We start from the raw sequence: 14,114 nt of genomic DNA on the forward strand, positions 1-14,114 counted from the left end.
TAAGTTTCAAGCCATATATCCAAGATATAATCACGATCTGTGAAGTAGGCAAGGCGAGACAGTCTCATAAATCCAATATAGTTGAAAGAATCCATGTCCCAAATAAATTGACGAGACTAAATAAGTTATGGATAGCTGGCGACTTTAAGTTTCAAGCCATATATCCAAGATATAATCATGACCTATCAAGTGGGCGAGGTGAGACAGTCTCATAAGTCCAATATAGTTGAAAGAATCCATGTCCCAAATAAATTGACGAGACTAAATAAGTTATGGATAGCTGGTGTATGTTGTATAGGCAGCCTGACGCAGCTTTTGGGTAACTGTGTGGCCATCTGCTGGCTGTTAGGCTGGAATGGTTTTCCGATAAATGGGCAGTTTGGCTGTGCCCATGGCTGAAAAATCTGACGGAGACGTATGGTGTGTTGAAGACTTGAAGATCCATGTCCGGGGTTGTGGAAAGCAATGCGTGCTCGTTGGTAAAGAATGAGGAGATGAGTAGCCCGTGGATCGAAAGACAATTCCTAATAATTGGTTAGTTTTATTGTGTGCACATTAGATCTGAGGATAGTGACAATATGCCTCCACAAAGATTGTATCCAGATTTGGGAAAAAAACAGAAAACCCAAACGGGAAGAAGGGAGAGGTGGACTAGCCCGTTTTTGGTGCCCAATATAGTTTCTACACATGGAGAACACACCTATGCATGCACGGTGAAATTATCTTTGCCTATCATATTTGCATCTTTGTTTTTAATGAAGTGAATTTTCAAGACCTTGCAGGTTAAGCCTGGTACATTTTCTATATTCTTGCCTAGTTGCATAATAACTCTTTTCACATGGCTTAGAACACCTTTTTGTGTTTTTTATTACGTTCTCGGGTTTTCATGATGTTTTTGGCATTCCTAATCTCTAGGTTGTAGAAATCTTTGTCATCTTGCCTAAACATTTGCAAACGCGAGTTGGCAAAGGTGATATACTTGCATGGCGTTTTTACCTGTTTATGTTTTCATTAACTCTATGGGTTCATACGGTTTCATGAAGTGTGTTTCCATTTTGACGTTTTGAAAACTATGCATTTTTGTGAGCTTTATAAGGACTTACATGTAAGGATAATGACTAGTTGCTGTGTTGCAGGTTTCTGTGTGCCTCAAATGCTCTTATGACCTTCTTGAGACTTCACAAGTGGAAAATCTGGAAAAACGCTGCAGTAGGCACTTTGGTTTTGCAATCAAGGACCATTTAAAGGATGAGCCTGGAAGTTATTGCGTGATTGCATCTGCATGGCCTTGCCGCAAAGTAACAAGATTTTATATGCTTCAAGTTTGTTAAGAGTTGCTGTTTTTGTTGAATTTTCACATATAAACAACCCTGACCCTGTGCATGTGCTGTTTCAGCTTAAGGATGGGGTCAGGGTATCAAAACAACTAGCTCTTGCCCTAGGCTGCTCGCAGTCCGCAACACAGGTTTGTCTGAGTCCAATAACTTGTCCCGAGCTGGACCATCTTAGAGGGTTGAAGCGTAATAGCACAGCAGCCATGGAAGTGAATATGCACGAGTGCCAGGAGCTTGTTCTTAGATGGTGCCCAATTGAAGTGGATGATGATCTTGCTGATGCATTCGGATCTCTCCTCACAGTCAAAAATAGGCCTGATCATCAGCATTTGATTCCAAAGGCTATTGAGGAATCATCTTTTTCATCTGTGGATAAGCAGTTGAAGACTCAGACAGATTTTGTAAAGAGGGGAGTAGAAAATTTGAGCTCTTCAAAAAATGGACATGCTGCTGATTGTGACCCAAAACCACCTCAAAAGCAGGAAGCAGGTGAAAGACAGTGGCAGTCCAAAGAGCAGGTTACTTTGTCCATTATCTTGGGAGATGAGAATAGTAGGGCCTCCAAATTGCTTGAAAGATTTGCTGGTCGACTGCTTCATGGCCGGTATCTGTTTAAGGGAAATATTGTTGGTATCCCGGTATGTGGGCAATCTTGTATTTTTCAAGTTGTTGATGCCAAAAGCTCTTTAGGGGCCGGAGTTGCAACCTTGGATCATGGAAGAATCTCTGATATAGATGACAGAAAACCTGGTCTAGCATGGACTCAAGTGCCCAACACGTTCCTTATAGGAAACAAGACACAGATTAAACTTGTTGCACCTGCGGTGCAGGTTGCTACACAAATTCACATGGATGCTGATGCAACGCATGAGAAAAGTGGTGGGGTATCTGCAGAGCATATTAGGATGCCTTTAGAGAAGCTGGAGTACTCTGCATTAGGGGGTCTTTCTGAGCAGATGGCAACATTGAAAGAAATCATTAAGTTTTCTCTTCTACAACCTGAGCGTTTGATGAGGTACGTACGCATTTCAAGAAATATCAAGTATCTTTTTATCTCCAGGTTGCTTGTCATGGATTGTGTGAGCTATTGGCTAGCCAAAAGAAGCTTTGTCGAACCATTGTAGATCAGCTTGCCAACTGGTCTTTAGAAAACTCTCCCATCCATTTCCTCCCCCACTCTCCCATCCATTTCCTACCATGGAGTAAGGGAAAAACAACAGAACGCACTTCCATTATAGTTCTCTATGAATCTCCATAGCTGCTCCCATTATCAATAGAATGGAAGATGTCTTCTCTCTGGTGCAGTTCAGGCTCTCTTCTGGCAGACCCAGGGACAAACTTCTCACTAAAACTGAGTGTGGGCAGTAAATCTGCTGCATTACACGCTAAACACAACTTGAAAAGAGAAGTCTTGCAAAGCTGCAAGGGGTCAACAAATGCTGCTTGCTGCTTGCAGTGAGGAAGAGGACGAAAAGGGGGGCACACCGAACACAGGCAGTGCCCAGGAGCAGTCGGGCAGCCTCAAGAGCAGTAGAAGTCGACACAGATGCCACGTGGCTCTGAGCCAGCAGCAGCAGCCGTTGGCCATCATAAATGTGGTCATGGGCATGTCCTCTATACACCAACAAGAGGATCTACTGGCCAACTGGGCATGATGCCTCCTATATAAGCATGCGTAGATATCCAGAATTCCCTCTCACTTTCTATTAAGTGATCAAGCTTTTGCAGAGTGTTTCTCTGGACAGAGACTGGCCAAGGGTGATCTACAGTTGTGTATGGGCTGAGATATTTTAGTAACATTTTGTACTTCTAATTCTGTCTTAACCATTTTCATTGTACATAATACAGTATAGTAGTTATAGGGCTACTTGTGCGTGCTTGTGCTCAGCTCATTGGCAGAGAGAGAGGCATAGAGCATGAGGCCAGGTAGGGTTCATGGGGACCTTCTCCACCCTGGATCACATCTTCACACACATGAGCCTCATCTTCACACTCATGAGCCTCATTGAGTAGGCCAAGGCTGATGGCCGACGCCTCTACTGTTGCTTTGTGGGTTTCTGCAAAGCCTTTAATATGGTGCCATGTGATCACCTACTGCAGCGCCTATAGATACTTGGGGTTCCATCGGACATGATTTGGGGCATTATTGCGTTATATGAGTCAGCGTTTGGGAGGGTGAGATGCCCTCGTGGACTCTCCGAGGAGATATGTAGTACTATTGGGCTGAAATAGGGCTACCCACTATCCCCTACCCTCTTCATGTTAGCAATCATCTCTTGTCTGTACACTATGTCAGGGCCTCTGTTGTGGGTGTGTCCGCCGGTATTTGGTGTCTTCCCATTTTTCCTCACTCTCCATATTTTTTTTTCCATTTATCTAAAGCTCTGTATGGGCTGTCGGCTGCTCCCAATTGCTGCCCGACTGTGTTTGCTTGCTGCCCGACTGCTCTGTTGATACCTGACCACTCTTACAATGCTGGTCGACTGGATTTATTCTGGCCGACTGATCTATTTGCTGGTCGTGAGCAGTCAGGCTGCTGTTGGCCTGTTTTTGGGCTGGCTGACCAGCGGCCAAGGGCCGTATAAAATGGCCCCTTGCCTACACACTCCATCATGTATTATTCCGGGATTTTAATGGTGTATATAGCAGAGTTACACAAGCTTCTCTCTCTCTTTCATCTATGTATTGCTCTCTACAGTAGTTGTCTTCGTTTCCGCTGTGCATTCTGACATGGTATCAGAGCCCCAGGTGGCTTGAAGCTTGGAGACAGTGGGACGTTGAGGGTTTGCTGATTGAGGTGCTGATTGGAGACTGTTTGGGCTGTACGGGACTTGGAGATCGGGTAGAAGGCGGACATCACCGTCGGACAGCCACCTTGCATTCTATTTGCAGTCTCTTCTTCTTCTTTTTTCCCACCGACCCTCCCTTCACAAGACCTTGTGAACCCTTGAGATGGCAGATTTGCTTGAGATGGCTGAGAAGCACGTGAAGATCCCGACACTCCCCACGTTCTCGGTGGACCGACAATTGGACGGGAACAACTATGGCATATGGAAGGTAATGATGGAATCTGTTTTGGAGTTCTATGACTTGGCTTTCATTGTTGTTGGGGTTCCACAGCCAGAGTTGGAAGATGGGGAGTTACCCTCTATTCGGAAGGAACGGGAGGCACAAGTTATGGGATCATGTTAATACCCGAGTCCGTTCTTTCATCTTCCTCAATTGCACACCACAGGTGATCAATCACATAAAGCATATGACGTTGGCCAGAGGGATTTGGTAGCATTTGGCTTCTCTCTACAACAGGGTATCACCCATGAAGAGGATCTCCTTGGAAGTTCAGATGCGGATGATGAATCTTGCAAAGTCGTCGACGACGATGCGGGAGCACATCAACAAGCTGCAGGCTCTTCAGCAGGAGGTTCTCCAGGCCGGGAAAGAGATATCGTTAGAGGATATGGCCATAACGTTGTTGTCACACTTGCCCTCTCAGTACTCAGCATTGTACTCCTCTTTGATCACCAGTGGCAGGCTCAGCACCATCACATGGGAGGACCTTGTGCCCATGGTCTTGGACCAGAAAGAGCGATTCATGAACCCTCCACAGGGCGGAGGTTCTGAGGCCTTGACTGTCGAAAGGCCGTAACAACAACAACAAGGGCAAAGGGAAGTCTTCATCGGAGAAGTCTTCTGAGAAGAAGCCCGACTCAGACCGAGAGAAACTGAAGGCCAAGAGAACCTGTAATGATTGTGGCGAGAAAGGCCACTATTGGAGGAAGTGTCCCAAGCGGACTAGGAAGAGTGTTGATTCTTTAGCTTCAGCTTCCGCTGCAAAGACTCCAACCTTTGTGCACTTGGAGATGTTGGACACCGATGGTTCATATTCTTTGAGCGAGGAGGCAGTTGGCTTCATCGCCCCCAAGGATACTCGGGAATGGATTCTTGATAGTGGTCTCCAGGCACATGACTCCTTCCCGTGACTTCTTTCAGGATCTGAAACGGCAGTCAGGTTGCATTTTCATTGGCGACAATTCCACCATACCGATTCACAGTGAGGGTGGATGGAGATCATTCCCGATGGCAGAGGGGGGAAGCATTCCTCTCGTGTTCTTTACGTCCCCGTACTTGGTTTTCAGCTGTTGTCAGTGCATGAGGTGTGGCTTCCGGGTGAAGTTTGAGGAGCATTTTGTTGCTCTACGAGACTGTGAGATTGGCCAGGTTGTTTGGGAAGGTGGAGTGGAGAATGGTATATACAAACTCCTAGCACTCTTCTCTTTGACAAGTTCTCAGATTGGTGATTTATGACACTTTCGGTTTGGCCACTTAAATGTGGATGCACTGCGGCAAGCTTTCCGGGACCAGATGGTGGTTGGCTTGCCAGATGTTGGCCGCAGGCAGGGACACTGTAGTTCTTGCATTCGTGGTAAGGAGCACATGGAATCTTTTCCGAAGCAGGCTTCTAGGTGGGCTTTGAAACCTTTGGAGTTGGTAGACACTGACTTGTGTGGACCTATGCAGACAGCATGCTTGGGAGGTTCTTTGTACTTTATGCTGCTTGTTGATGATTGTCGCAGATTCACATGGGTTTATTTTCTTTCACAAAAGTACCAAGATTTTGCTCGGTTCAAGGAGTGGCATGTGATGGTGGAGAAAGAGTCTGGCTTGCAGATAAAGACTCTTAGGGCTGACAAAGGAGGAGAATTTTCTTCCAATGCATTTGTGCGGAACATGGCATCAAGCGGGAGCTAGCCAATATAGGTTCGCCTTCTGAGAATGGAGTAGTTGAGCGTATGAACAGGACTGGTGGAGATGGCGAGGACGATGCTGGAGCATCGTGATCTTCCTCGTCCACTTTGGGGAGAGGTTGTTGCTACGGCTGTCCATATCCTCAACCGTTCTCCGACGACTTCAGTACCAAACATGACTCCCTTTGAGGCGTATGTTGGCAGGAAACTAGATGTCTCCCATTTCCGTGTATTTGGGAGTGATGCATATGTTCACATTTCAAAGAAGCAGAGGGGGAAGCTCGACTCAAAGTCCCAAAAGCTTGTCTTTGTGGGATATAACTCTCTTTCCAAGGGATACAGGTTGTATGATCCAGAGAGGAACGAGGTCGTTGTCAGTAGGGATGTGGTTTTTGATGAGCATGTTCTGGTTTCCACTGTTGATGAGCTGCCACTTCTTGGAGACCCAAATGATTCTGATGATGATTCCCAGTCGATTGTTCCAGTTGGAACCCCTCAGTTTAAACATGCTCCTAGGGCTTGGAACTAGAAGATTGATTCCTTCTTTCTACGGACTAGATTTCAAAGATCGGTTGCAGATCCTAACCTATATCTCTTTCGGGAACGCGGCATGGTCACATTGATGATCCTTTATGTGGATAACCTCATTCTTACCGGCGGTCATATGGAGCACATTGCAGTGACAAAGGGTGCCTTGTCAATGGAGTTTGAGATGACCGATTTAGGCTTACTCCACTTCTTCTTGGGATTGGAGATCTGGCAGACCTAGAGGGGGTTCTTTGTCTCTCAGGAGCGGTATGTCCATGAGTTGCTTGAGGCCTTTGGGATGGAGAACTGCAAGCCTATCACGTCACCCATGGACCCGAACACGAAACTTACAGTTAATGATTCTTGTGAGCTAGTTGATGCCTCTCTGTACCAGAAGCTGGTTGGTTCATTGATCTGGTTGCTGAACACTAGATTGGACTTGAGCTTTCCTGAGGGGCTGTTGATTTGCTTTATGCAGATGCCGTTGAAGTCTCATTGGGACGCAAGATTGCGGATCTTGCAGTATATGCAGGGTACGAAGGATCTTGGACTCTTCTACATCACTGGAGGTGAAACGCAGGAACGAGTTCGACTCCAAGGTTGGAGTGACTTAGATTGGGAGGATCCAGATACGAGGAGATCTACATCAGGCTACAGTTTTACCCTTGGCTCCGGAGCTGTTTCATGGAGCAGCAAGAGGCAGCCAACTATTACCCTATCGCGTACAGAGGCAGAGTACTGGGCTGCTTGTGGTGTTGCTTGCGAGGTTGGGTGGTTGTGGAGGTTGCTTGGCGAGATTGGGTTTCCACAAAAGGAGCCCACGGTCATCCAGTGCGATAACCAAAGCTGTATCGCTATTGCTCGGAACCTGGTCTTCCATGCCCGGACCAAGCACATAGAGATACAATATCACTTTGTTCGTGAGAAGGTCTTGGCTGGAGACACCCTGTTTGACTTTTTGCATTTTCTTGCTTTTTGACCAAGAATGGTGCTTTTTCTTAATCAAACCTTATGGACCCTACTCTAGCTCATTGGGATTGGTTTCACATCTAGGAGCTGAGAGGGGGTGTTAGCAGTCATCTCCTGTCTGTACACTATGTTAGGGCCTCTGTTGTGGGTGTGCCCGCCTGTATTTGGTGTCTTCCCATTTTTCTCACTCTTTGTATTTTTTTTCCCATTTATCTGGAGCTGTGTATGGGCTGTCGGCTGCCCCCAGTTGCTGGCTGACTGTGTTTGCTTGCTGCTGGACTGCTCTGTTGATACCCGACCACTCTTACAGTGCTGGTTGACTGGATTTATTCTAGCCGACTGACCTATTTGCTGGTCGTGAGCAGTTAAGCTACTGTTGGCAGCAGCCAGGGGCCATATAAAATGGCCCCTTACCCACACACTCCATCATGTATTATTCCGGGATTTTATTGGTGTATATAGCAGAGTTACACAAGCTTCTCTCTCTCTTTCATCTGTGTATTGCTCTCTACAGTAGTTGTCTTCATTTCCGCTGTGCATTCTGACACTTCGGGCTATACATTGACGAGCTCTCAGACTTTATTGACAAAGCGGGTAGGTGAAGGGGCATCCCTAGCAGGCATACTTGTGTCTATTCTTTATATGCTGACTAATTACCAAAAAAGGTCTACTCTTCAAGGCAAACTTCCTCCTCTGATCTGCAGTAAACTCACCTGGGATAGTGCCGTCAATCAGAAATGTCAATAATTGGTCATACCAAGAATCCGACACAGTAGGCTGAACTTCAAATAATGGAGATTCTGGTAAATCATCATTCACTCCCACTGGTTCTTCACCTGTTTCTAGCCTACTCAGGTAATCAGCAATGGCATGGTCTTTTCCTGGAGTATGAACAATCACAAAATCAAACTCCTGTAATAACAACATCCACCTAGCCAACCTTCCTGTTAGCATTGGCTTCTTGATTAGGTGACCATAAAACTCCATAGGGAGTAATTTGACCCATCTAATGTTTATGAAACCATATAAGACCAGGCGTTTCCAGGCAAGTATATGCAATACCAGACCCAGTGGAAAGCCAATCCTCCAGGCGTTTCCGGGCATGTACACAAAGGCACAAGTCCCAGCGGAAAGCCAAGTCGTCCAGGCGTTTCCGGGCATGTACACAAAGGCACAAGTCCCAGTGGAAAGCCAAGTCCTCCAGATATTCCGGGCATGATAACATCAAGTCCCAGCAGAATATCATATCCAACTATAAAGCATGACACGTGTCAATCACATGCATAGGCTCATTCCATAAGCCATGGACACCAATCCAATATGTACATTGTGTGAAAGCAAGAGTGAACCATTCGGGTGGCCAAATGGTGACATGTGGTGTGGATGATGTATGGCTAGCTGATGCTGATGCAGAAGCTCTAGAGGCTCTACTACATGCCTCTGATACAGGTGGCTTGATAAATGCTGCGGGGTCAACTGCCACAAGACGTGCCGCCCTCCTTGCTCTAAAGAGAGACGCTTGTGTTGTAGCCCGCTCTAAGAGCTCCACTCTCTTCTCTTGGCTTACATTTGGTCAAAACTGCACCTCATGCCCAGACTCATGGAGAAGGTGAGCTCTCACGTTGTTTGCCCCACTTGTTCGTGTGTATGGGCATAACTTGTAGCGCCATTGACGTGAACCTCCCCCGCTTCCTGAACTCTGGGCATTCACATCTTCCCACCAAGAGCAATTTGAACCCTTGCTCCCAACACGGGCTGCTAGTGCTCGCGAGGAAGAGGCCATTGTGATTTAACTTTGAGCTTTGAAGGCTGGCCACTGAGGGCACTGGGGCCTGGGGCCTGGGGGCTAGGCAGCTTAGATGGAGACTGGACTCTGGAGTAGTGGGCTGTGGCAAGAACTTGTGCTACAGCTGCTTGTGCAGTCACTGCACACTACATAGCAAAGATGGAGGAGGAGAGATGGAGGAGAGGTGAGAGCAAGTGTGCACAGGTGACAACAGAGACGGAGGAACCTGGAAAGCGCACAACAGCACAGACCTGGACGGAGGAGAGCAGAGATGGGAGAGCAGAGAAGGAGGAGAGCAAGTGCACAGGTGACAGGCACAGTAGCGACGGAGGAGAGCAGAGATCGCTGGACGCTCGCACGACTCGGACTTTTTTCTTAACAAAAAAAAACATAAAATGAGGCGATCTCAACACCCGTTCGTTTTTTTCCCTTCCCGTCCCCAACCAGCCGTCCCACATGTTTAAGGCACCCCTTGATAGGGGACGGGCATCCCCTGGTGAGGGATGGAACATGGGACATCCCCCTTACAGAGGGACGCTTCCCCGTGTGAAAGGGAGGCCGGGGCGGCGTTCCCCCGTCCCCAAGGCCTGGGACGAGCGTCCCCTGTGACTATGATTGGAGGTTCTCACAAAGATATGTAGTAGATGATGAGCATGGACGACCAGGTGGGCTCGACAGAGAGGTAGTGGAGACTGCTAAACAGGATGTTGAAGAGGAGGTCGTGAGTAGAACGTGGGTGACAAGGGTGCGCCGAAGAGCCCAAAAAAAAGTAATAGTAAAAACCTCCCAACGGGCTGAAAATTGGCAGTTGCTGGGTAACCCCCAAGAGTGGGTGGCTCTTCCTGTGGCTCAGCCTAGCTGGTCGAGTTGGGTGTTGCTATCACATTCACAAGCTCTGCCCGAGTGGGGAGGAGCCACTGGCCTAGTGCTGCCCGGGGATGGCGGTGCAATCAGGAGGCGGGCGGTTGCAAGGCGCATAGGCGCAAAAGCTTAGAGAGGGGGACGGGAAGCGTGTGGGGGCCTTGTGCATCGTGGTGCACAAGCGCTCTTGGTGGCACATGCGAGGGCGACAAGCTCTGATACCAAATGTTGACATTTGATTGGGCCATGTCGGGAGAAGATAGAGATGCTAGAAGGCATATAAAGCTACACATATAATTAGCCCTAAACTAAAGAGCAAGATGCAAGAGAGACTACACTTGTGCAAGTACATATATTACATTATAATATTGGTCCTTTTATATAGAGACTCCCCTTTACAAGGTGTGTGCATATGTTGCCACCACACATGCCACATGTCACAAGATGTGATGCCGTGTCCCTAAGAGGTGTCACTTTTACACATCATTGCTTACATAAGATCCTTCTAAGGAGCTGTTCCCACACATAAATGAATCTACACACTATTGTTCACACACAAGAACCGCTTTATTTAAAGCCTAGTTCACACGCTTATACAAAACTCCTTTTACATTGAATTTTCCCAATACAATGGTCATTCACTAGCTAAGGATGGTGGGTTGGAGGGATGCCCTTTGGGTCGCCGACAGTCTGCAATTTTGAGGTGGAAAGACCACCTAACGCATCGACTCTTCTCACTGGGAACTAGCTCAGCATAAGCTGTTGTTCCTCTACCATATGATTGTGGGAACAAGACAAAAAAAACAAAACCTTCTCAAGTTCCTTGAAGAAAATAAACCATCCTTCAATCCTCCCATGGAATTGGATCCTTCTTTGGATTGGGTTCACCCGTCGAAGCTTGGGTTTGGTTCTGTGGAGCCTTCTTAGACTTAAACTTTTGTTTACGCCTGGAAGCATGCTGAGAGGTTTCTGAGAGACGTTCTTTTGAGTCTGGTTGGCCATCGTCTTCTCATAAATCCTAGCATATACCGGATGGCATCCTCCAGTGTCTTGCTATGATTGTTCTTTACTTGGAGCTTGTGCTCCCTTGCCAACCCATGGATAAAAAATCTACACAATGTTGTGGCATCCATGTGTGCTGCTCAGGACTGCAACTCTGTGAATCTCTATAAGTACGTGTTAAAAGACAAACACCATAAAGTGTCCATGAAGCTCGAATGATGTATGTCAATGTAGAGCACACCAAAGGATCATGTGATTAAGAATGCATCATGGGAAAATCAAGGAATCTCAAGGGAACCTAGGTGACATACCCCCCATCTCTGCCGGTCCCTTTAGATGTATAGGAAAGTGCTAATGGGTGTGGAACCTCCATCTTGGAAGTTGTAAATATTAAGTATCCATGAGAAGGATATGGAGATGATAATGGTGAAAACAAAGGGAAAGAAAAACAGAAAGTGCAGTGACATCCCTGTATATCATGTCCAAGTCCATAAACTTGGCCACAATATCAAATTCATCTCGAAACAATATCTCAAACTCCCAAGTACGGGAGACAACCATCTAATCTTCTGGGCTTCTGGGAATGGGTGAAACTCGAATTGTAAAAGCTGCATCTCTTCTTGGAACTCTGCCTGGAGTTGTGCCATCTTCTCCCTGAAGTAAGTTTTCTCCACGCTTTTTACCACCTCGTGCTGCACCTCCATGTGTTCCCCCGACCCTTGAAGACCATCTTCCTCATGGTCGGAAACCTCATCAAAGAAGTGGAGTTGTGCCGCCATGGTAAAAGGGAGCAGAAATAAAGGTCTGCTGCTGCAAGATATCTATGTGATTGATTCTGAAATTCAGAGAAGCAGGGTGGCGCAACCACCCGCTCCTCTATTGCTTTATGCAACATGTGCCATCTCGGCTACCACGATTCGTTCCTACCCAATGGTCCTCGTGAAATTCAGAAAAGCTGGGGAAAAAACATACATTTCACATGAGAAACTGGAGAAAAGCATGCAAAACAAGGTGACCCACCTGTACGCCACACAAGAGAGATGAAGAGCTAGCAGCTGAGAATCCTCGCAATGGGCTGCTTTCAATCGATTTCGTCATGGGCTGAGTATGAGGGACCTAAGGCCTCCCCTTTTATGGCCAAAAGAAAACACCTAACTGCGTTTTCCCTAAAAAGTTCTAGGTGTTTTTTAACTCTGCGCTAAAAACTGACCCCCTTGCTTGTGTTTTATAAAAACAGCCCTTTTTTTAATAGCAAAAATAGCACAGCTTTTTTGTTTAAAAAAACGCTTCCCTATTATAGATGGCTTATAGCGTACTTTTCTGAAAATAGCCGCCATCCACTCTGCTCTCTCTCTCTCTCTCTCTCTCTCCCGGAGAGTGGTATACCATCTACTCGGAGCTGATGTGGCTCTCATGTTTCTATGTTCTTAGTATTCCATGATGAGTTTCCATGGACAGTTTTGAGATATGCCATGGACATTATTGTATCACTTCGGTCTCATAGGCCCATTGGGTCTTTAGTAGATGCTTAATATATCTTTCTTTCTTTCTTTCTTTCTCTTCATGAGTATCACTGATGATGGATTTATAGAGAGGCCTAGATACATGGAGGGCTTTTTACCACACGGCTCCCGAGTAGCTATTGGTCAGCTTAGAGTCTCATCACATCGACTGGAGATCGAGACTGGCAGAGCAGCACGGATCCCCCCGAGAGGAGAGGGTATGCAGATTGTGCAGAGAGGAGGTGGAGAGTGAGGAGCATTATGTATGTAGATGCAGAGCATATACAGCCATCTGAGAGAGATATCCCATTTTATTCAGAGAGCCACATTCCCTACGCGAGCTCTTTGAGGCAGCAGACCTGGGAGATTCATTCTAGACATACACCGTCACAGAGAGACATCATTACAGGCTGAACCTGTGCGTCACCTGTCTGCTGGTCCTGTACAGCTAGGTCAGGATCTGTACGGTTTGTTGTAGAACTGCCCTTCTATGCACCTTGTATGACCAGCTTCAGACAGCCCACCTGCACACCATCTGCTGGCTGCATACCTGCGCAACAACTGTTGGCTGAACACCAGTAGTTTGCACCCAGTTCCTTGCAGAGAACATTTGTGTGCTGCAGCTTGTACATGGTCACCTTGCACCTGCTGCATGCACAACTCTTTCTAATCGACCACATACACCATGCAAACAGACCCAATCTGCAGCGCTGACATACCAGAGAGAAACTAGGATTTTTTTCAAAAACTAGGGGTTTCCAGCCGGGACAATCTCCCCTATGCACTTATGCATACAAATCTCCCCTTTCTCCCAGTTCTCTCAGAATCGACAAAAATTCTCTCCTACGAGCAAAACCAAAAAAGCATCTACTTCTTGTAGTTTCAAAACGCAGATGTGGTGACTGAGAGATACTTGGCTTAGGTGACCTTAAAAAACACAAACGATTCGAAAACCTTGATTTTTTCCACCTTTGGGTTTAGGCTTGCTCTGATACCAACTGTGAGGGATTCCTCTTAAGGATCACCTAATACAGACATAAACAAGATTTGAGAAACCAAATAAAAGGGGTGTAACTATTTGGCCTTCCTAGCACTATTCACATGATGGAACCCTTGCCCGGACACCAGACTATTGGAAGTAGGCATGGGGATGGAGACCATAAGGTTTGCACATGGAAACGCACCAGTTTTGGTCAAAAAGTAGAGAAAAGCAAAAAGTTCAACTAAGTTGACTGCGAGATAGGAGCATCATTGGCAAGAGGGGATTGAGCATGACCAAAAAGCAAAAAGTTGCTTTTTCAAAAAGTAGCTCTGGTTCCAAAAAGCAAGGCCCTACAGCAGGAAAAGCAAAGCACAAAGAACTCTAGAAAAGCTGGCCATATTTGAA

At 46.6% G+C, this 14,114-nt stretch overlaps 1 protein-coding gene across 1 annotated transcript in view; it reads left to right on the forward strand.

The window, feature by feature from the left end:
* The window catches only part of LOC147636339 (calmodulin-interacting protein 111-like), a 32,355-nt gene that overhangs the window by 1,124 nt on the left and 17,117 nt on the right, over nt 1-14,114 (forward strand). Inside the window, exons 2-4 of the mRNA XM_086802109.1 lie at nt 916-970; nt 1,123-1,298; nt 1,397-2,349. Of these exons, the coding sequence (XP_086658235.1) occupies nt 916-970; nt 1,123-1,298; nt 1,397-2,349 (1,184 nt within the window). The remainder of the gene's footprint in view (nt 1-915; nt 971-1,122; nt 1,299-1,396; nt 2,350-14,114) is intronic.

The sequence above is a fragment of the Cibotium barometz genome, chromosome 8, assembly GCF_041138505.1.
Source record: "Cibotium barometz isolate CiBa-2024 chromosome 8, ASM4113850v1, whole genome shotgun sequence".
NCBI classification, from domain to species: Eukaryota; Viridiplantae; Streptophyta; class Polypodiopsida; order Cyatheales; family Cibotiaceae; genus Cibotium; species Cibotium barometz.